This window comes from Fundulus heteroclitus, chromosome 15 (genome assembly GCF_011125445.2).
Source record: "Fundulus heteroclitus isolate FHET01 chromosome 15, MU-UCD_Fhet_4.1, whole genome shotgun sequence".
Taxonomy (NCBI): domain Eukaryota; kingdom Metazoa; phylum Chordata; class Actinopteri; order Cyprinodontiformes; family Fundulidae; genus Fundulus; species Fundulus heteroclitus.
In genome coordinates, this window is record NC_046375.1 from 9,412,875 (window position 1) to 9,434,799 (window position 21,925).

The 21,925-nt window shown below is 39.9% G+C and overlaps 1 protein-coding gene and 1 long non-coding RNA gene across 4 annotated transcripts in view; one reads left to right on the forward strand and one right to left on the reverse strand.

The window, feature by feature from the left end:
* Positions 1–21,925, reverse strand: part of lin28b (lin-28 homolog B (C. elegans)) — a 38,890-nt gene that overhangs the window by 12,079 nt on the left and 4,886 nt on the right. The window contains exons 1-2 of one of the 2 annotated variants that reach the window (XM_012867277.3): positions 18,302–18,539; positions 17,377–17,576 (exon numbers count right to left, since the gene is read on the reverse strand). In XM_012867277.3, coding sequence (XP_012722731.2) covers positions 17,377–17,576; positions 18,302–18,311 — 210 coding nt within the window. In that variant the 5' untranslated portion in view covers positions 18,312–18,539. Of the gene's footprint in view, positions 1–17,376; positions 17,577–18,301; positions 18,540–21,925 lie in introns of those variants that run through there. The other variant, XM_021318853.2, reaches the window with a different exon arrangement.
* On the forward strand, positions 4–8,574 carry LOC118566156. Of its 2 annotated transcripts, XR_004932849.1 has the most exons (3): positions 4–2,032; positions 6,814–6,959; positions 8,328–8,574. It is a non-coding gene; the product is annotated as an uncharacterized LOC118566156 (long non-coding RNA). The 2 variants fall into 2 exon arrangements; XR_004932848.1 differs by lacking the exon at positions 4–2,032 and having other exon boundaries at positions 6,485–6,959.

The following is a 21,925-nucleotide window of genomic DNA, read 5'->3' on the forward strand; positions in this document are numbered from 1 at the left end:
GGGGGGGGGGGATAAAAAAATAAAGAAACAAATAATTTAAAAGAGAAAAATGCTGATAGCTGCTATGTAGCACACAGGGTTCTGCCTCATATTTGTGGAATGCCTGATGTGGTGCGTGAAGAAACGCAGGCAGCCAACAGAATTGGCAGATTTCCCCTTGACCAGCTCTGATCGCTAATATTTTATATGCATCAAAGCAAAGGACTCCCACAATTTTCAGCATAAGAATAAATCAGATATCAAGTTGAATTTGATCACATTTAATAAAAAAAACAGATGCATATTATGCATTAATGCATATCAAATTTATCTTATGATCCATTCTTTCTCTGCTTCATTGAAAAGTACTAATTCTATCAACGAACCAGCAGCAGGATTTTTTTTTCACTCTTATGTGTAACAATCCTTAGAAAACAAATATTGTTTTCATTGTTATGTGTAATCTGTGTGCTTTCTGAGCCGATGTCTCATCAGAAATGTCATTATGGTAACACATAGTGACTATAAAGATTCTCGACAGAAAACCAGACATATTGGTAACAACTAGAAAAAAAAGCCTGAGAAAGTGTGTCCCCAGAAAAATAGGGGTTTTGTTTCTTCTGTTTATTAAATGCATAAAAACATCAAAACCCAACCATTTCCAGCATCAAAACATATCAGCAAACAGCATGTACCTTTTTGCACATCTTTCAAATGCAATAAAAATCAGGACGGAGACGTATGCTTTGATGCATATATTGGAGTTCTCTTGCATTTTTTTCCATTCGTATTCTTTACTACTATGTCCAGCAAATAACCTGGCAAAGGTAATTCCCTATAGGTTAGGCTACAGTTAGCCAGGTTAGGCTACAAAATCTGAATCGGTCAAAATCACAAGATCAGACCTTAAATGACACTGAACATAATTACTGGTCAGAAAAAAGGCTAATTTGGTGAATCTCTTTAAAAAAAAAAACGTGGTTAGTTAAATGCATCAAAACTAAGAACCTTCACCCTTTCAGGCTAATAAAACACATCTATCAACAGCATGTCCTTTGAGAGAGAAAAGGTCCGATTTGGAAGGTCAGACCTCAAAGAAAACTGAAAATGGGTATCAACCAGAAAAAGCCAGAGCTGCATAGCCCTAGTTGGAGGAAAACAATTTGATGATGTACAGCTGGGCAAAGATTCGGAGCTCAGTCACTTCAGTAATCCTGAACATCAATGGGATTCTCATTCAATAAAAAAAAAAAAAAAGAAAGAAGGCAATTTCAATTTCGATTCCGATTCGATGCAGCCAGGCTGAACCTGGATTTATTTTTATTTGCTTTAACCGCTTCATCTTAGAAACCTGGCAAAACCTGTTTAAGTTCAGAGAACAAATTTGTCCTTCCTATTTAAAAAAACAAACAAAAAAAAAACAACTACTAATTGCTTGGGCTTCATCTTCCATCCACTGTTGCATCTGTGTTCAACAACTCCCCACGCGTAGGGGCAAAATCAACACATATATGGTAAGCAATCACCTCATATATTATAACTGTGAACAAACAGCCCCTTAATCAACACCTCCCGAGCCCAAATAACTTTTCTTAAAACATCAGCACCTATAAAACACAAAATAAATGTTACTATGTGTGATTTTTCACACTGCGCACATAAACAAAAAGCAACATCCAGCAGCACGGGCTGAAACGCAGCAAGACAATGGCCTTTCTTTTTTTTTTTTTTTTCTAAAGCATGCTATATCGACATAACATAACGGTCTGTGTGCAGAGTGTCCTTGGTGTGCTCTCTTTATCTACGATTGCAGAGATGCCACTTCCTCTTCCTTCTGCAGCCTTAAAAGATACAAGTCGTGCTGCCGTGCCATCATTTCCCCTCGACGCATTCTCCATCCATCTTATCTACATGATCCCACTTATTGATTTAGTTACTGCACAACCCGCGGACAATGATTTATGTCTCGTTGATCGCAGGCGAAGCGGCAGCTTATAGGCACTGTATCCGTGACCTTCCCCAATCAAGGCGAGCCCTGCAGATCCCGGCGTAGGTAAACACACACACACACACCACACACACACACACACACACCCACTCAGGAGAGCAGCATGCAAGAGCAAGCCTACAACCTGCTATACATCAAGGGCTATAAATAACGAATGCGGGCAATCTGCGAAAGCAACGCCCGCTAAAGAGACAGATGTGTAGGAGACAGGAGGAATAAAGAAAATGAATAATACAAAAAAAAAAGATCTGAACGACTCGAATGTGAAACTGTAGAGGCAAGAGAGAGAAAATGCGCTCGGCAGCTATTTTCTCCCGGCTCAAGTCCACTGCAGTTACAGGAAGCCAAAGGTGATCTATAGCTGTCTTGGATTCGCAAATGAATATACTATACAGGAGGGGGAAATGGCAATGTATACAACAAAGAGGAGCGTGTACAAAATAGCTCAGCGGATGAACCCTCTGCACTTTGATTCGCCGCTGAGGACCAACCAAAGAATGGTTTAGTTTTTTACCTGTGCAGCTGCAGCAGCGGCGTAGGAGTCTTCTTCGTTTTGACCTTTGGGTTTAAACCTGACCGATTAAAAAAAGAACACTATTAAATGGGCGAAAAACTTTTCATCACAATGTTTGTTCTCCAGCGTTGCCCGAATTGTCCCGGAAGAGTCGAAGAAAACGTTTTAAATTCATGATCATTGTTGTCTGATTTAAAGAGAGTAAGCTAAATGACAACGTCTTGAAGGCCTGGAGGAACGCAAATCTTTTTGGATGTAACTTCGACAAGCATGTGAGCGTTTAACTTTAATGTTGGCTCTACAAATCATCCTGTACCCATCATTGTTTCAGTCTTACTCACACTTTATTATTTCCTTTCCCGATCACTGTACTGTTTTACATACAGACAAAGCCCGATTATTCCTGTCTCTGGCAGATTGAAAGTAATCGTTTAATTTTAGCAGCATCTCGCATTTGAATGGAAGTACTATTAATCTTTTGGTGTGGTCAGTCCGAGTCCCGACTTGAATCTGATAGAGAGCCTGTGATTTGTAAAGATTGGAGTGATTTCAAGGAGGCTTTTCAAGATAAAAACGTGAAGCTAAACACTAAAGATATAGTAATGATCAAAACACCAATGGGACTATGCAATTCTGCAATTATTACTATAATAAAAAAAACCTTTTCCATTGATTATTGAGAAGGTTGTAAATTATTCTTGCCAAATGTTTAATAAAAAGTGAATATATCAGATAAATTGTTTTTTTTTATTAATACTCCTTGTATTATCTTGTATTTGACTTGATTGAAAAAAAAAAACATTTTAAATCTAACTTTGCAAGGGGTAAGTATAATCACATACTATGTATTTTTTTTTTTGGTTTTTTTTAAAGCTTTGCCAGTGACAAGATTTTATTGTAGCTGTGGCAAGAAAACCTGAACAATGTATGTTCCTGTTAGGCAAATAAAATAAAAATATTAAACAGAAAATTACATATAACTTTCAACTCTAAATTAAACAAATAATGTTTAGAGTTAAGGTTTTGATTGCTTTTATGCAACTCAATGTTGGAAGGATTTAAAGCTTTGTTTCCAAGATTAGCTTTAATAAAAATTTATCAAACTCAAAGGAATAAGAAGGATTTTGCTTTACTCAGATATTTTTAGAATTTTTTTTCTGAATAGATAAAAAGACCAAGTGACATAAAAATAGAGACAAAAATTGTTAACAAGTACTCAAACTGTTCTAACCTATTTCTAATTAGCATAGTTGTATATTAAATATTAAAGAAAAGAAATTAAACTTTGACAGCCTATGTTTTTTATAATTCTCTTTTTGCTTATGTTATTGAGCTTAACAGGCTATAATGTTGTGCACATACAATTAAAACAGTAAAAAAGACATTCTTTTTTGTCATCTGTAAGAAATTAAATCTTTGTTTTCAAAATATGATTTACAAGTTACAGTAACAAAAGCAAAAGATAACCATTATAACTATAAAAAGCTTTGAATGTAAAAAACAGACAGTGGATTCACCCAGATACCCAGAAAAAGGTCAACTTTTGTATTATTTCATTTAACAGAACTGATCAAATTTTATTTATTTTTTACCTGCTTGGATTCTTTTAAAGCTTAAATAAAAAAGAAATAACTGTTTCTGAATGCTAATCAAGTTAAAATATCTTCCATCTTCTCGACATACACTCACATTACCACAATTTATATAAAGGCTGAAAGTCAATGGCATAAAATATTCACTAAAAGTGGCTTTGCTTAAAATAGTTATTTATTTTCCCTCAGACGTTATTCTTGAAAACTTTTGTACAGCCAAGGCCGCTTTGCGTATTTAACACAGCTCATCCATCCTAGTTGTTCAGGTATTGGATTTAGCTTTGAGGAATGGAATGAGGACCAGGGAATGGAAATGAGCGCGAGGAACAGTTTTGTAGCGCAGATGCAAGAGATGGCATAAAACAGGAGAGACAGAGCGGTGCGAGACCTCCGGGAGGGTGTAGCTTGAAATAACTGACACCGATCTAACTGGTTATTCTGATAATAATAATAATAATAATAATAATAATAATAATAATAATAATAATAATAATAATTATTATTATTATTATTATTATTATTATTATTATTATTATTATTATTATTATTATTATTATTATTATTATGAAAACTTTATTGATCCCTGGGGGATCATTCTAACAAGAAAAAGAAGAGCAATAACAGCTTTAACAATGCTAGTTGTATCAATAATAGCAATATAAATTGCTATATATATTATATTGCTATAAATTGCAATATAAAATAAAGTAGTAGTAATAACAATAATATTTTTAATTATTAAAAAGTAATAATATTAGCATTAGCTAAATATTAGTAGTAGCAGTAGCTAAATATTAGTAGTTATAATATAGCAGTAGCAATAATAAATAATAGTAGCAGTGATATATGAAGTAGCAGTTAGAAATAATAAAGTAGCAATAATAAAAGCAATAATAACAGTAGTAGCAAAAATAATAGCATTAATAACAGAAGTGGTAATACTAATAATATAACTATTAAAAGCACATAACATTCCATAAGTATGAGCACTTCTAACTTTACTTGGTTAATTTAACATGTAATACCATTGCATATAAATACATGTATTAAATAAGCTATTAAAATAAATTATTATTATCTGGAAGACATAAACAAACGTTATAATAAAAAAATAAATGAGGAAATAACCATAGATTTAAAAAAACATTAACATTACAGTTTATAATATACAGCGTATTCTTATTTCTGGGTAGCTAAAATAAAATTTGATTGATTTCCTTATTGCCTTCAATGAACCAAGCAAATGACTGAAAGGCATTCTTTCAGTGGAAATCTATAGAGAGCGGGCAAAAACTTGTGCCCATCCCCCACAAAACGCTGTGAATCATGATGAATAATCATCGACTGGTCTAAAGACCGTGGCACAAGAGTATTTCCTCTTCCTCTCCTCCCTTCGTTCACTGAGAAGGTTTTTTTTTTTTTCCTCCAGGTCAAAGTTGAGCGGTGCATCTCAGAATCCGACACCCCCACCCCCTTTCCATACTCCTAAGTTCCCACAAGACACCATTGAAGAAACCACACAACCCCCTTTGTTCTGCAGTAATGCAGGAAAACACACACACACAAACACACACACACACAGACAAATCATCATATAGGAAGTAGCATCATCTTCACGTCTCACACGAGCGCTGCAGCATGCACTTGCAAGAGCAAACGTAGTAAAGTCTTAACACTTGGACTGAGTGGGACTGTCAGCCTCCGAGCGAGAGCGTGCATACGTTAGCGAGGGCAGGGAAAAGAGGAAAAGAAAAGAATTCGGCGTAATCCGAGTTCCCTCCTCTCGCTTGACCTGTCGGGTGTCCTGACCCGTATCAGTTTACGCAAAGAGGTCAGCAGAGGGCATGACCGAGGAGAGGGAGCGAGAGAACGCCAAGGAGAACATGAAAGACAGAACCATTGGGAGGATACAGAATGTGGGAGTGGCCTGCAGGGGTCTGCAAGGGTGGTGGTGGTGGTGGGCATGGGGGGAAATACCTCCACCACATTCTGTTCAGCTCCAACGGAAGAGCGACGCCTGATCAGCGCCTGCCGTTTGATATTGGCGGGGGTTCCACGGCCAGGTCTGATCAGAAACATCAGCGGTCAGTAGCAGAAACCCTGGAGGTTAGCCATCTAAAAAAAAAAAAAAAACATCCCAGCACCGCCCCCTACCTTACCGGAGCTAACTCAACACTAAACTCTAAGCTGCCAGCTGCCACTATTCAGATATTCACCGAGCAATAAACAAGATTGAAATCTAAGGGCAACACTTTTACATGAGAAATCGGTTAGTTTATATAAAATCGTCGTGAAATACAGGGACAGACTACACCGCTTGTGGCTGTTTAGCAGGAGAAACAAACATCTGGGAGCAAAAAAAACTAACTAACAAAAAAAAAAAAAAAAAAAAAAAAACACCACAGATGCACAAGAGGAAGATGTAAAGAACTATTATTTGGGAATCATTTATATCCTATAGGATAATTAGGAATACAATATATTGCTAGATCCCCAACATAGAAGACCAATTAACAAAACAGACACAGAATGTGGAAGTGGTTCCATTAGCATGTAACAGATAAATAACACAGCAGTATATTGTTGCAGTAGGCTGCTCATTTGGGAGAAAGAAGAATGCTGAGAGCACTTGGAAAAAGACCTGATTAAAATACTGCACCCTGTTTGCTTATTATATACTTTTCTGGGTGTCTACACTTTGTTTTCGCTCTATTCGTAAGCAAACAACGCCATTTGGTGTACATCTACAATAACCAGACCACGTCACCGGAAATACGATGCTGCGCGTGCAAGCAGCGAATAAACAAGGAGGAGCAATGGAGCCGAGCGAGTCAGCAACATCCAGCGGAAGTGCAAAACGAAAGAGGTAAAGTAGCCCTAACCCTGTGGATGAGGCTGGTCTTAGGACCACACCGAGCTGTCTCTTCACTGCGAGGCATTGCAGGATGGTCTACTTACTCCTAAAGTAGCTGCGTCAATTGTCGCCGCCTTGCTTTCTGATAGCTCCCCAGTAATGCCGACAGATGGCACAACAGTGTTTATATCTGCTGATTGTGCCCACTGCAAAATGTTTCAGGCTCAAAAAGGATGAGCAATTGACGTATATTGTTTTATCTGAAGATGAATATATGAGTTTTTGCGTTTTTTCTGGTCACAGTACGTGACCTAAAACATCTTTGGAAAATATTGATTTATTGTATTACTTTATTTTATACTAAGTCCTGAAGTAGGGCCGCCATCTCACACAGGCAGCTATTTGAAGTAGATAAACTTTAGAATATATTTAACAGACGCAACAATATACATACTGTCTAGCTTAATTTGTATAGACCTAATGCATTTGGCATCATTGTACACATACATAAAGAAATCAACTATAAACCATAACAAACATTTTTTTTTTTTATTTGATGATCAGCCCTGACTGATGACCAATGAGTCGGAAGCTCAAAATCTGATCTTTTTCCTTCTCAGAGAGGAGGATGTCACTGAGCGATGAAGGCAATTATTTTCAGCACTTCTGATGTGTCTAATAAAAATTTCCAAAGCTTTAAAAAACCCTTTAAAAGGAAACCGTATTTTATTCAACATGGGGAGACCTGAAAAACAATGAATCATGGCTGCAGAGAAGCAAGAGAGAGCAAGGCTAAAAGCAGATAACGGGATGACAAAATCAGGTTTACCCTTTTTCAGCTTTCAAACTTTGGTGTTCGTATACACATTAAATAACAATTACGCTTGTAGACTTTGAGAAATGCTACTCAGGATAATTCCTTATATAAGAGACTAAAAACAGTTCCACAATCATGTTGTCTTTATTTAAAAAATAATGGTAAGATTCACCGTATATATAGATAATAAAAACTCCACAGGGCAGGAAGACCAAAACAAAATGTTAACAATGGATTTCCTGCGTCTTGTTAAATGATAGGTCTAAAAGAAAAGTCAAGACAAAATCTGCATCGGCACATCAAAGCTTCAAAACGCTGGAAAGAATAATTGGCCACAAAGTTCTTATCGGTGCGGCTCTGTGTCATATTCAGTTATTCTTAAGAAGAGAAATAGCTGAAACAGTGCGGCACAATGGCACAGAACGTATACTGCTGCCGTCATCAATGCAGAATATGTGCTTACCCTGAATGAATGCCTAATGTATGGCCGCATGTGTGTGTGTGCGCTTGTGTGTGTAGAAGGCAGCTTATGATCAATATATATACTCTGACATCCCGGATAGAAATAGCCCTCCTTTTCATCAGGCGGCCCTCGTCATCACCAGGCACAGCAATCAATACAGGAAGCTGTAACGTGAGGGGATGTGGAAACTTGGGAGAGAGGGAGACAAGGAGACCCGCCATCCTCCAACAGCCTCTCTCCAGGGCAACCGCAGCCTCTGCAATGGCTAATTACGGGATGCTTCGAGTCAGAGGTGGTCCACGAGGTGCTGCTCTCCGGATTAAGAGGACAGGGATTGCGTAAAAAAAGGTGAGAGTGAGGGAGATGGTGCTCAACGTGTGGTTTGGGTCCATTAGGCAGCTTTTTATGCACAGGAAATCCTAAGCAGACAAAGCTGGGCGAGAGCATCTGAGATGAAAATCTCACAGTATGATGTACATAAAGGCAGGAAAGAAGATGGGGAAAGGAGAAAAAAAAAAACGACACACACACACACATGAAAGCGGCAGTGAAAACCACCAACAGAGCAGCTCTCATGAAGCCGAGTCCTCCTCAACACGTTGTCATTAGCGGCCCTGACCCTTGAACCCGGCCCAACCCCCATCAAACACTTGAAAGCCTTCACGTCTCCCCGGCCTCAAATTAACAACATCCAACACCCCCTGATTATGACCGGAGCAAATATTTGATCTGGGCCAGGAAGCACTACATCATCTCGGTGCGTTTATCAGCGTGAGAGGGGGAAATGAACCTTACTGAGGTGACTGGTGATAAAACACACAAACGCTACTAACTGCACCTAATCAAACGATGCGTACCAGCCAGAGGGGGGGGGGGGGGTGGTAATATGTCCTATATCCGCTTTGATCATACAAAACAAGCAACTAGATTCTCCATTTTTAACATGTCTACGTTGGGATTATTTGAAAATCTAAAACACGTATCTGATGAGGCTGATTTCTGTTACTGCTAAACACAGTCTGAATCTGACAGATTGATGTGACTCCCCCCCATCTGTCGTGTTTTTTTTTTATATATATATTCGTCGCCATTAAAATGACTTAAAACCACATTTGGCTCGAACTTGACCAAATGTTGGTTTTCACTTGATATCGGATTATGGGAAGAGAATAGTGTAAAGCAGATAAAGAGTTTAGACGTTTTCTTTGCAAACTAATCTCTAAATGCAAACTATGTATTTGAGTCCTTATAGTGACATGTTTTCTTTAATCAAGAAGGTTAAATTACTTTTAAAAATCCCTTTCCTAAATAATCTCCATTATTTTCCTATTTTCAACCATTAATGGTGTGTTTAAAATCTAAAGATTATTGATAAAGTGATTGCATTAGATAAGTGATGTATTTGAAGCAATTACATTATCTAAAAAAATATATATATAATTTTTACTTATATCAAGGATTGCCCAGCAGGGCCGCAAATGTGTGGTAATTAAGTGATTTATTTAAATTAAATATTTTTGTCTAAGTTACATATGTAACATTTATCTTGTCAATAATATTCTGTCTCATGAAATAGCTTTATAAACTATATATATGACAAGTATTGGTCTAGTGTATTACTAAGATTATCATTTTAACAGAACATTCTCTTCTTTTCCTTTTCATTTCACAGCCACATAAGATTAAAATCAGTTTATACAATATCTTTAAAAAATTAAAGACACCCATATTTTTGAAGAATAGAGAAACTATTTTAGCTGGAAAAGAACTTGGATTTATTAAAGAAATAATATATAGAGAAAACAAAAGATGCTAGTCATTGAAGAAAGATGACATTTCGGCCAGTTGCACCTACCTTTTTTCCTTATGAATAAATTAAGCAGATTGTGATGAATATGCAGCGGATGATCAAGATTTCCTCAACCGCATCGCAATTGCACAATTAACTGCTAATTGTCACTGGCCTCATGCTAAAATAACCAAAGTTTTCCAACATTTACTAAACAACAACGCACAAGGCCAATTAACAAATCACAGAGATGCTACCTTGTGTTTGAAGATTTCTTGCCTCAGATTTGCTGTATGCAAAAAAAGTTCAAACATGACCAACATCAGGGTTGGCTCCCATAATCAGTTTAGCTGCCGTCTTTTGTGTATGAAATGAACTGTGACTCGTCTGAAGTCCCTGCACCCCCACCCCCGATGCCACTGTTCCAATTACCAATCATCTCCACTCCATGTGGCCAGCTCCTCAAAAGGAAGTCACGTGACCACTTTTTCCTTCTTCTTTTCCCTTCTTTTTTTTTTTTTAAACATAGAGAAGAGAAGGTTGGGTTGGAGCCGGTTGTGGCAGCGGGAGACATAAAGCCTGATACTGGCTATCTGAAAGGCAGAGATGGGTGGGGTCTGCATGCCAAACGGTGACACGGACCAGAGGTTAATCTCACTAGGGGCCCACTTTAACCTCACTCTCTTGAGCGCTGGAACGTCTTACACCCATTCCGCGTCTACGCATCAATAACAGAAGCGCACGTAGAAATTGAGCACACGCTCCTGGGAGATTTCAGCAAACAAACTGTTTAACATTTCAAACCGATTACAAACAAAGGGTAACACACCCCATCGCCACCCCTCCTGCCTTTTTGTCTTTAAAAAAAAAAAAAAAAAAAAAGAAGAAGAAAAATCCCTGTTTTTTTAAACAACGCCTGAGGAGAGAACACCCCCGGTGCTCCCCTAGGACCTAAGCCACACACGTTCACACACAGGAAAAGAGGTCTATCCAAACAGGGAAATTAAGTAGCACCAAATCTGAGCCATATCAGGAAGCGAAGATGCCTAATTGCTCTCTTGCCTTTCCTAAAAAAGGGAAGTGACAGGAGCGCTGATGAGGAGGCCTCCCAGGAGCAGAACCCGTGGTGGGGGCGGAGGACCCGTAGGTACACACACACACACACACACACACACACTCACACACACACACACTCACACACACACAGTGGGCCTCCCTTTCTTACCTCCCGCTCCTGCTCTCACTCATCTTTTTCCGACCTCTCACTCATGTTTTTCCTCCTCGACCCACCGCTAGCGCCCTCCCTTCCAAAGCCAGCACCGCTACCCCTCACCCACACGTAAGGTTTCCCACAGCCCTCCTCTTTCCCTCGCTGGAGGAAACTCCTCCTCTTGCTCCCCCTCTTTTCTGCCCCCCTTCACACCACTCTAAACGTAACTCTCTCACCCATCAGCCTCTCTGCTATGTATACCTACATATAGGCGGTGTTTTTGCAGTAATACATTTTTTTTTTCCTGTTGTTTCCGTTTCCTATACATTCAACCGAAACAAACCCCGCAACAAAACGATAAGAAAACCGCGTGCCCTCCGTGTCAAACTGAGATTTCTCTAGATATAACAACAGCCTCCTTGAGGACATCTGATCAATATCTCTGTTTCAGACTCTTTTTTTTTTTTTTTTGGACTAAATATAGATTTCAAATCCTGGGAAAACAAGGCCTCTGCATGAACTCCGGAGCCTACACAATAAATCAACACGGTGCAACATGTGGTGGAAGAGCAGGCCGTGGCTTCGTGTGTTTCAGTAGCAGCCTATACTCAAACACATGACACACATATACACTCACAAAACAACAACAATAACAAAACCACCAGAAAAACAACACAAACTGACATTTTTTTTTTTTTTTTTGGACCAATCTTTCTCTTCTACTTCTAGAAATCATCGAAGCACTTTAGGCTGCTGGCAGAAGAGACAGAGAGGGAGGAGTAGCAGAAGAAAATGAATGACTGTCCTAATGAGGGCGCGTTTGAATCCTTTGCAAAGAAACGGGCTGTTTTGCATTCAATATGATGATTTGCTTATGAATGCTTATTGTCTTCCTTTTGTGCCAGATGACAGATGTGTTCTTGTAAACACATAGCTAGAGACTTGGAAATACATTAGTGTGAAAGCACAAGACAAATTCGTTGAGCAGTAGTTATTTTACCAAAATAGGGGTAATTGTTTTTTGTTAATAGGTAAAAAATATATGTACCTCAACGTTGGAAAAATAAGCCCGTACAAGATCTTATATTGATAAAATGTTTCTCTTAGTGACTTTTTTATTGGTTTTGCAAGAAGGGAAGCTTTAAACCATAAAGGATTTAGCAAAAATCCTTTATAGAAACCAAAAAGAATGACTCTAAATGTCAGAAAACCTGTTTTGCTAGATTTACCAAAAACTATTATATTAAAGAATAAAAGGGCGATTTTTAATCTCAGCTCAACAAAACACCTATCACTGAAATTGATATTTTTTATAAGGGCTTTAAAATGAGTATGACACATCCTAACCAACCAATTTTCCTCCATTTCCATACCAAAGCTTTTACAGTCCTACAGTAATATGAACCGCTGATTCAGACAGAGTTTATTCAACTCCTACTCAGCTCTTAAAGCCTGGTTCCTTCACTCTTCTGCAGGCCAGATCTATCTCTAAAGCATCTCAAAACAGCAGCAAAGCAAGGAACCCACATGCATGTGGTATATTTTCTCAATACAAGCAACAAGATAAATATATTGAAGAAAAAAACACACAAGAGGGTACAGTCGTGCATTTTGAATGTTAAAAACAAAAGTGATGTAGAGATTGGCTAAACGCTTTAGATTTACTAATTCATGTTTATGCAATCAGACCCAAATCCTACATCATCACATGCACATGAACTGTAAACACATTATTTTACCTTCAATGTAACTAATGTATTATTCAGACTATAAGGCGCACTTAAAATCCTTACATATTCTCAAAAATTGAAGGTGCGCCTTATAATCTGATGTGCCTTATATATGATTAAATTTGTGCTTACTGGCCTATTTTATGTGCTACAATGCGCTCAAAAATCTGTTAAAATGTGTTAAGTACTGACTTGGTAGGCAACGAAGTCGCTCTGCTCAATGGATATTTGGAGCATTATGGTACTCTGTGTCACTACCTGATCGGAACCCTGAGCTGTCTACAAGACTGCCTGACTGTAATGTCGAAACTAGAAGTGGATTTTTGTATTTTTGCTCAGGCTTAGTTCATACTGCTGAGGCCCGCGCACAGGTACGAGCAAAGCTCAATTTTCACGACTTCTTGGCGGCAAGAACTCTTAACATCGAACTGTTTTATATGTGACACTGTGCTTAATGCACTGAGCTGCTCCAAGAAGGCGGTCGCAAGGACGCGCGGCATCACAGTCCCTCTCTGTTCTCACTGACAGGTGTGCGGTGGGAGCCTGCTGGAAAAGAAACGGCTCTAGGTGCTTAGCTAGCTAATCCCACATTTTACCATCCATTCCGTCGCTTTGTCCCACTGGCAGAAAGGGTGGGAATTGTAGGAATTTGCCACAAGAAATGTAGGCAACAGTACTCTCAACTATGAAGGGTAAAACGTCCACGGAGAGTCAGTGTGGATTCCGCCAAGCTCAAAGTATGCGCACAGTACGCCCGAGTATGTGGGAGCCTTTAGGCAGCCCGCCTCCCGGAGTACGCACTAAGCAACAATAAACCTAGTAAGTTAATTTAATATAAAAGTTACGTTTATTTTGGCTTTATGTTAGAAACGGGGCAGTGTAGTCCAATTACTCTGTCCTCCCGACAGAGACAGATAGAGAGCTGTATACGTGAAGGAGCGGAGTGATATTACACACTTGGGAAGAATATTTAGTGCGCCTTATAATCTAGTGCGCCTTATGGTCCGAAAAATACGGTATACAGGTTTTCTAACAATTGTAGTTAATGTGAATAAATTATTAAAATAACTTCTAGTTGAATCTGTTGCTTTCAGTGAGATAGCAACAAGGCAATGAGAGAAAGTCTATCCCTCACCTCCTCTTTCTGTGTTTAATGGATACATTCATTTACATTTTTCAAGGTGTTTTAATGGCTTTGATTGTTAAATGTTCCAAATATTTATCAGCTTTACTTTGATTGCAAAAGCCACTAAATCAGTGCAAGAACGTCGTCAGAAAAGCTGCAATGATAATTTGAATCCCTATTGCAGCCCCTGCATGTGGAAGCCCTGAGACCATCAGAGATGGCTGACCGTTTTAAAAGGAAACTTAAGTAGCATCTTTCCTGTTTAGCCTGACTTATTGTTGTTAAGATTATTTATTCTTAATTGAACTTTATTCATTTTTAGCTTGGGTTTCAATTATTTTACTTAATATGCTTGTTTATTTATTGATTGCTGTGATAAATTAAATAATGTCGGTTGTTTGAACTCAATTTAGAATTTAAAAGACTTTAGCTCTTTTTTGTCGAGTTCCTTTTGTGTTACTTGCTTTGTTTTTTTATTTCGTCCTGTTTTCATGTGAGGAAAAGCATTCTGTTTATCCGTCGCTGGATATGAAAAGCACTGACTTACTGAAGTGATGTTTGCTGATGCTCATTTTAACGTTATGAAAGTAGGAGCAAAAGAGCCGAGTCCATCTGCCGCTGCACGCAAAGATTCAAATCGATCATCTCTGATTAGGTAAATCTATTCCCAAAGGCTACCATCTAGTTCGTTGCCATTATATTTATTTCTTCATTTATTCATAGCCACACAATAAGAAGAACCTTAGATTGAAACAACCACAGGAAACAGAATATAAAGACTAGTCAGAACTGGATTTAAACTATTCTGTATCAAATACAGATTATTTAAAACACAGCTTAGGTAGATATTTAGAGGATCATTTTAATTTTTGTTTCTTTTGGTGGAGTCTCAACAGAGATAAAACGGATAATAAATTTTCAGTATCTAACAATTTGACCAATCCCAAAGAAAACTGAATACCATGTTAATTTCTTCATAACCGTGTCCTTCTTATAAATAAAGGAGGAACATAGTTTAGTAATAAGATTTACATAGATGGAGAGGATCACATTTATAAAACACTGTAGGTTAATAGCATCACTGTTTGACAGCAACCATTATCAGATAGAATAAATGGAAACTTGTGTTTAGATGCACTTTGAAAACACAGCAAATAACTTTTTATCAATCCACAATTTTTTCCTATTCCACAACTTCAGCAGCAAGGAGTACAATACATCTAAGCAAAAGGATTGTACAGTTTCTTATTGAATTTACATTTATTTAAAACCTCAACCTATAGACAGAAAACTTTTAAATCCTGCCGTGTGTTCCTTTAGTATAAAGTTGCTAAAAAATATGCCATTGTCTAATTCCTTATTTCTGGCAGCAGAGGTTATTACATATGGTTACCACCCAGGGCGATACCTCATTACGGGTGGCAGGAAAAAAAAGAGTTATTTAAACCCTTTATTTTATTTTATTATTGCAAAATCACATAAATCAGCATTTTAAATATGTTTTCCACATCAGGATCCCTTTACAAGCAGACAAGGATTAAAAAAAGTCAATTGGCAAACTGGACAAAATCAGATTGAAATATTTTTTAAATAATTGCATCTTAAAAAGCAAACACATTAAGTATTCACTCCTTTTGTGAAAATATAAAAAAAAACCTGATAAATGTTAAGTGGTCTTTTCGTTTGAATGTATCATAATTTGCCATAATTTTCATGTCATGGAAACCGTAAACACAAAATATGACAATCAAAATTACATTTCCTGTATGACATCGCATATCGTAGAATGTGTGTTTAAGCGTTCAAAGCTCAGTTCATGTGGGGAACTACTCCGTCAGATTTGTCCACACGACAAACTAAAACTGCAAGAAAACCGGCACATGAGCCCCTGTGCAAAGATCCATCCCAGAAGAAAGATGAGCGTTTTCTGAGCACTTGGTTCTTTGGATAATCAATAAATAAATGAATGATAAAGCTGATGTGTGCTTAACTGAAAAAGAGGAGCAGCACACTGAAGATCGTCGCTGATGAGGGAGTTAAGTAGAGTCACATTCAGACTGTAAGCCACATAAAAGTGATGAAATACTGTAAAAAAATAAAAATAAACAACTGACAAGCAAATTTTAAAAAGTGTTATAAAAACACATTAAGCCGTTCAGTTTACACATTTGGGTTGCTTTTCTATTGAACTCCTGACACTCTATTATATGTATGGAAAATGCTCACATGTACGGAATTGAAAATATTGGAAGCAATATATATATATATATATATATATATATATATATATATATATTTTTTTTTTTTTTTTTTTTTTTTTTTTTTTACTTCCAAGGGTCACGTGATTGGTTCAAAGAAGGTGGAGCTTGCCCAGGGCCCCTGATTTCTGGGTTTCCCGGATCATATATATGAGCCCGTATAGTTTTGGTGTCACTGCTAAAATCTTTACCGAGCTGAATACCTACTGGAGCCCACAATAACAACAGGCCAGGGTAAACCCGTGGGACGGCGAACATATGCCTCCCCTCACGCTCCACAGCTTTAAAACTCCTCAACGGGTAACGACACTTCTGCGGGTCTGCAGGACCGTGGAAAGGGGGGCCGGAGTTAACGGGCGAGAAGAGCGTGGAATGAGTGGGAAAACAAGGCCTCTGCATGAACTCCGGAGCCTACACAATAAATCAACACGGTGCAACATGTGGTGGAAGAGCAGGCCGTGGCTTCGTGTGTTTCAGTAGCAGCCTATACTCAAACACATGACACACACATACACTCACAAAACAACAACAATAACAAAACCACCAGCAGCAGCAGCAGCACAGATTTTAAAGAAAGCACAGAGATACATTCTCAACAACATGTTAGCTGGGTGCCAAGCGCGCCGTGCTGCGCATTAAGGGCCAAAATGGGAAACTAACCGTGTCTCAGCCACACAACAGAGAGGGAAGCCAGGAGGGGAGGAGGGAGGGAGGGAGGGGCTGGTCGCATGTGGCCCAAAGAGGAAACTTTACATGTTTTTTTTTTTTTTTTTTTTTTTTCAAGCCCGTGGACAACGTGTGATTACACAGTAACATGTTGGGCAATGCAAAACATCCGGATGATACAACGTAACAAGCAACTGGCTCTCCTGTGGACCCCCACCCTTGCGGGCATGGGTTTATAGAGGGTGTGCGTGTGTGTGCGTGTGTGTGTGTGTGTGTGTGGGGGGGGGGGGGGGGGGGGCTAGAATCAAAACGACCACAATCACAAAGCAGACGTTTGTGTAATTATTTATCTAATTGGCCTTCAACTTACTTGGTGGACGAAAACATCCAGAGGCGGATCGACGGGGCCCCCTTCGCTGTTCGTCATTGATATGAACCCAAAGCCCATGCGGACATTAAACCACTTGCAGAAGCCCGATCCGGACAGGACCTGGGCTCGAGTCTTCCCCAGCTCGGCGCACTTGGCGGGGTCTTCTCCGCCGCCGCCGCCGCCACCTTTACCCGGCCCTCCTGGAAACACGCACACAAACACACACACAGAGAAAGAGCTGCAAGGTTAGACAGGCATCTCCACTGTTTGCATACCGCTTTACACAAGTTGCTTTTTTTTTTCCACCCCTCCGATCTTAAACGTAAAAGCGGGGATTCCCCTATAACTTGCGATGCGAAGTTCACGGGCGGTGGAACATTTCGACACCGGTATTCTCTGACAACACAAACGCGGCGTTCTGTGGGGAGACCCTGGAAAAGTTGCTACTCCGTGACAGAGGAGTGCATCCACTGCTGCCTGGTTGCACAGGCATGCTCTGGAACTTGTGGAGAGGGCTTTTCTGTCCCGTCGTGCATCTCTACAACTCAGTTCCTGCAGTGGAGTTGCACACAAAAAAAGGGGGGGAGAGGAAGAGGGGAAAAAAAAAAAAAAAAAAAAAAAAACAGGCAGGTGTACACATGGGTTCATCGAGCTTTTTTTACTACACGGCTACGCTCCAACAATACGCGTATCTTAACGCAGCCAAACATGGTTAGATACGGTGCTCGGCAAGGGGCGGTTCAGTTTTTTCCTGTGTTTCTTTTTTTTTTTGTTGTTGGTTTGTAATAATCGCGCTGCTGCACCTTGCCTCCGGTCCCTTCCTCACCATCTTCGCTCCCATTAAACAGCAGGGACACACATATCTAGGGGAAGGGTTGGGGGGGTAAGAAAAACAAAAAAAAAATCATAATAATTGTAGAATAACCTTCGGCCATGTTTCCCCGCGGACCCTCTGCGCCCAAGTTGCGTTAGAGAAGCTTCCTCTGCGAAAACGGGCTGCGGTCGTCACCATTAATCCGACATCCTCGATCCCGTCGGTCGCCAGCTTGGCTCGCATGGTACAGCGTGCTTTCTGCCTTTTGATATTTTTGTCATGTCTTTCTCTCTTCCCTCCGGTCCCTTCCTCACTCACACCACCTCTGTCCTCGCTCTACTCCCCCCTCCCTCTCCTCCTCCTCCTCCTCCTCACTCCTCTCTCTCTCTTTCTCTCTTTCTCTCTCTCTCTCCCTCCTTCGCTCTCATTTGCTCTCCTGCTGGCTGTGCCTGTTCCCGTAGTGAGAACACGTGACGTTGTCAATTGCATGCTTTCTTATTGCTGATTTCTATAAAAAGACAAAAAAAAAAAAGGCAACAAGACGACATCCATAACAGTCAGCATAAAGTTATCGCATACATACCGCTATGATTAATCCTGTTTGCACCCCCCCCCCCCCCATATCATAAAATGGGCTGGTGTGGCAACCATGAACCTATTATGCACTCAGATTAGATTAGATGATTAGATGGGGATTAAATTATGCTTTGATGAATGCTGGAGGGGGGGGGGGTGTAATTGGGTGGTGATGGCAACAAGAAAAACAAGGAAAAAAACAAGGAATGAATCAGGAACACAAGCAAATGATAATGCTAATGAAATGTGGCAATTAGCCGCAGGCCGGTTACCGGTGTCATGGCTGATGAGAGGTTTGAAAATGCTATAAAAAAAAAAATACAAATAAAAATGTCCCGGGCCACACCGTTGCTACGGCTTAGAGACGTTATAAGCAAGATGTCAGATAGATAGATTTATTACAGACTCAAAGTCCAAATTATTTTCTCTGCTTTTCCAGGGATGTTGCCTACTTCCTCTGCCTGTTGCTGCACACTGAATAGTCCGCTGGCTGAAAGAGGGCTACACTTTTCCCCTTGCCCACAACAACAAAGACAAATGGGGCTTTCCGAACTTATTCCTGGCTACGAAAAACACAGTGGGGAGCTGAGGAGTGGGCAACGGAGAAGCAGAGGTCCACTCCTCTCCTATCTGTAGCTGCACACTGCCCAACCAGCTGGCTGAATATAGGCTCCTGCGTTTTTTTTATTTTTATTGAATTACACAAAGGCTAAATCGGGGGGGTTTTGAGAATAATTATTTATGCTGAAACAGCCTTTAGCGTGGAAATTAAAGTGGATCGTAGGGTAGCGAGACGCTGCCTCTCCCCCACCTGTTGCTGCACACTTCTCAGCCAGCTGGCTGACAGAAGGCTTCTACGTTTTCCTTCACGTGCAAGAAGGATGGATTTGGCTGCCTAGGGATATTCATTCCCGGTCACAGAAAATCTGGACAGGGTAAAGCGTCGGCTGATTTTAAGCTGGCACCAACAATTAAAAGGACAAATTCAGCCTTTTGGAGAAAACTGTAAAGACGTAGAAAACTTAAGGCGTTCCACCCATTAATCTTACTCCCGTTTTGAAAAAACGCTGTTGGCAAGCTACAAGCTAGTTGGTAAGCTGTTTTCTATTTTTCCTATGGTTTAAAGTCCTTTGAACAAGATGTCATAGAAAGTGCCAAAAGGACTACTTTTATTATTTTATTTTTTTTGTCTAGCTGGTTCCATGGAGCGAAAAGTGGCGCTACGTTGCCCATCCCCCACTTGTTGCTTTGCTGTGCCTGGTCAGCTGGCTGAACAAAGTTTTCTTTTAAAACTTTTTTTCCCCTGAAAGTATTATTTACAATTCATGCCTTGGGGGGAAAAAAAAGTTGGTCTATTGGAAATATCGGTGGCGGCTGAGAACCCAGACTGCCGAGATGCAGAAACTAAATGAGCCCCAATCACGGCTCTTCACTCATCGCTTCAAAACCTCACTTAGTTGCCTGTTGTTTGTCCAAAATGCAGCTGCAAAGCTTTTTGCCGAGCGATTCAGCAAAAAAAAAAAAACACCTTTTATTGATTGCCCGGCTCTGGCTCACCGCTCAGTAAAGAACTCAATTTAAGGTTCTGGTTTGGACTTTTAAAATGCTGTACGCCGACAAACCTTTGCACTTAACTGCATGTTAACCACATGGGGTCCATGAAGCCGACTGGTTAGGGCTTGTTATCACTCTCAAAATACGCCCCCAAAAAAATAAAGAAATGAATCACGGGGACAGATTGTTGGCAGTTATAGCACCTACAATCTGAGAGGCTGCATTTTTATTCACATTTTCTGGATTTGTTTTCTTGAATCGTTCAAGAAGCAGCTGAGGATTCACCTGACCTTAGTTGATTGTATTTTACTTCTTGGTTTGAGGTTATTTCCATTCCCTAAAAAAACACAACCTATCACGGTGTGGAAATCAATGGAGCACTACTTGTCGTTCCTATGAAATGTAGGCAGCTGCTTCACAATTTATGCAAAAAATAAAAGCAATTAGATCATGTTGTGCATTTCCTTTTGTTTAAAATATTTTTGCTAATATCCACCTGGTATGTTTGATCAAATTTAATCATCTCGTGAGAATCTCATACTTCCTATAATTCAGTAATTATTATATTCACACTTTGATTTTCATTTTACAGAAAACCCTCTCTTTGCTACATTTACTTCTCTTTTTAAAGAAACTTCTTTCTGAGCCACTTTTTTCTACCATGATCAGATTTAGATTTGGGTCCGATCGTCCATCCAAAACAGGTATTACCTCACAAAATGCCTCAGATGCACAGAATACACACAGTCCCACTGAAACACAGGCAGACAGCCTTCCCTCATTCGGGGAAATCTGATTTAAATCTCAAATGACGGCTTCTGTTTCGAACATTTGAACCAAAAATAAACCAAACATCCCTTTGATACCTGACGCTTTAACCTACAAAAAGATCAGAGTAATGTGAAACAAAAAGCACGGGCTCGTGTTCCCGACACTCGACGAGCAACCTCCCAGCATCCTAGTGGGCACCAGAGGAAAGCTGAACTCACAGCTTTGGAATGCGAGCAGAAAACTCTGGAAAAACAACCCCGAAAAGTGTCATTTCTGATCTCCGCTTGACAGTTTCTGGCTTCATCCCGCAGGTCGGGGGTTGCTGCGGTAAGCGAGAGATTTCTCTTGCATCATAAGGGGAGGAAAAAGGAACACGCGAAGAAAAGGTTTTTAGCTTTGACTTGAAGCTCGTGCGCTGTTGTCTCGTTCAAACCTCATGCAGGTTTCACCTTCGGTGGGTGCTAATTACAGTATATCTCAGGACTTTGAACTCCACAACAAAGTTTTGTTCTGCGTCTTCAGCGAGCTCAAAAACAGAACTCTGCAGAGAGAGAGAGGAGGAGGAGGAGGAGGAGGAGGAGGAGAAGGAGGAGGAGGAGGAGGGGATGCTTGTGGATCCTCAAGGCCGTACACCAGCTCGAAAACAACAGGCATGAAAAATAGTCTGCTCAAGAACAAACTCCCCCCCATCTTATCTCACACCTAACCCTGGTGGGACGTTTCTCAGGGGGTTATTCCCGGTTGTAAGGAGAGAGGGAAAAACATGTCGGAAGGAATGAAACAAAAACAAGCCCTCATCCCCACCCACCCAGCGCCGAAGAGCCCACCCTCCGG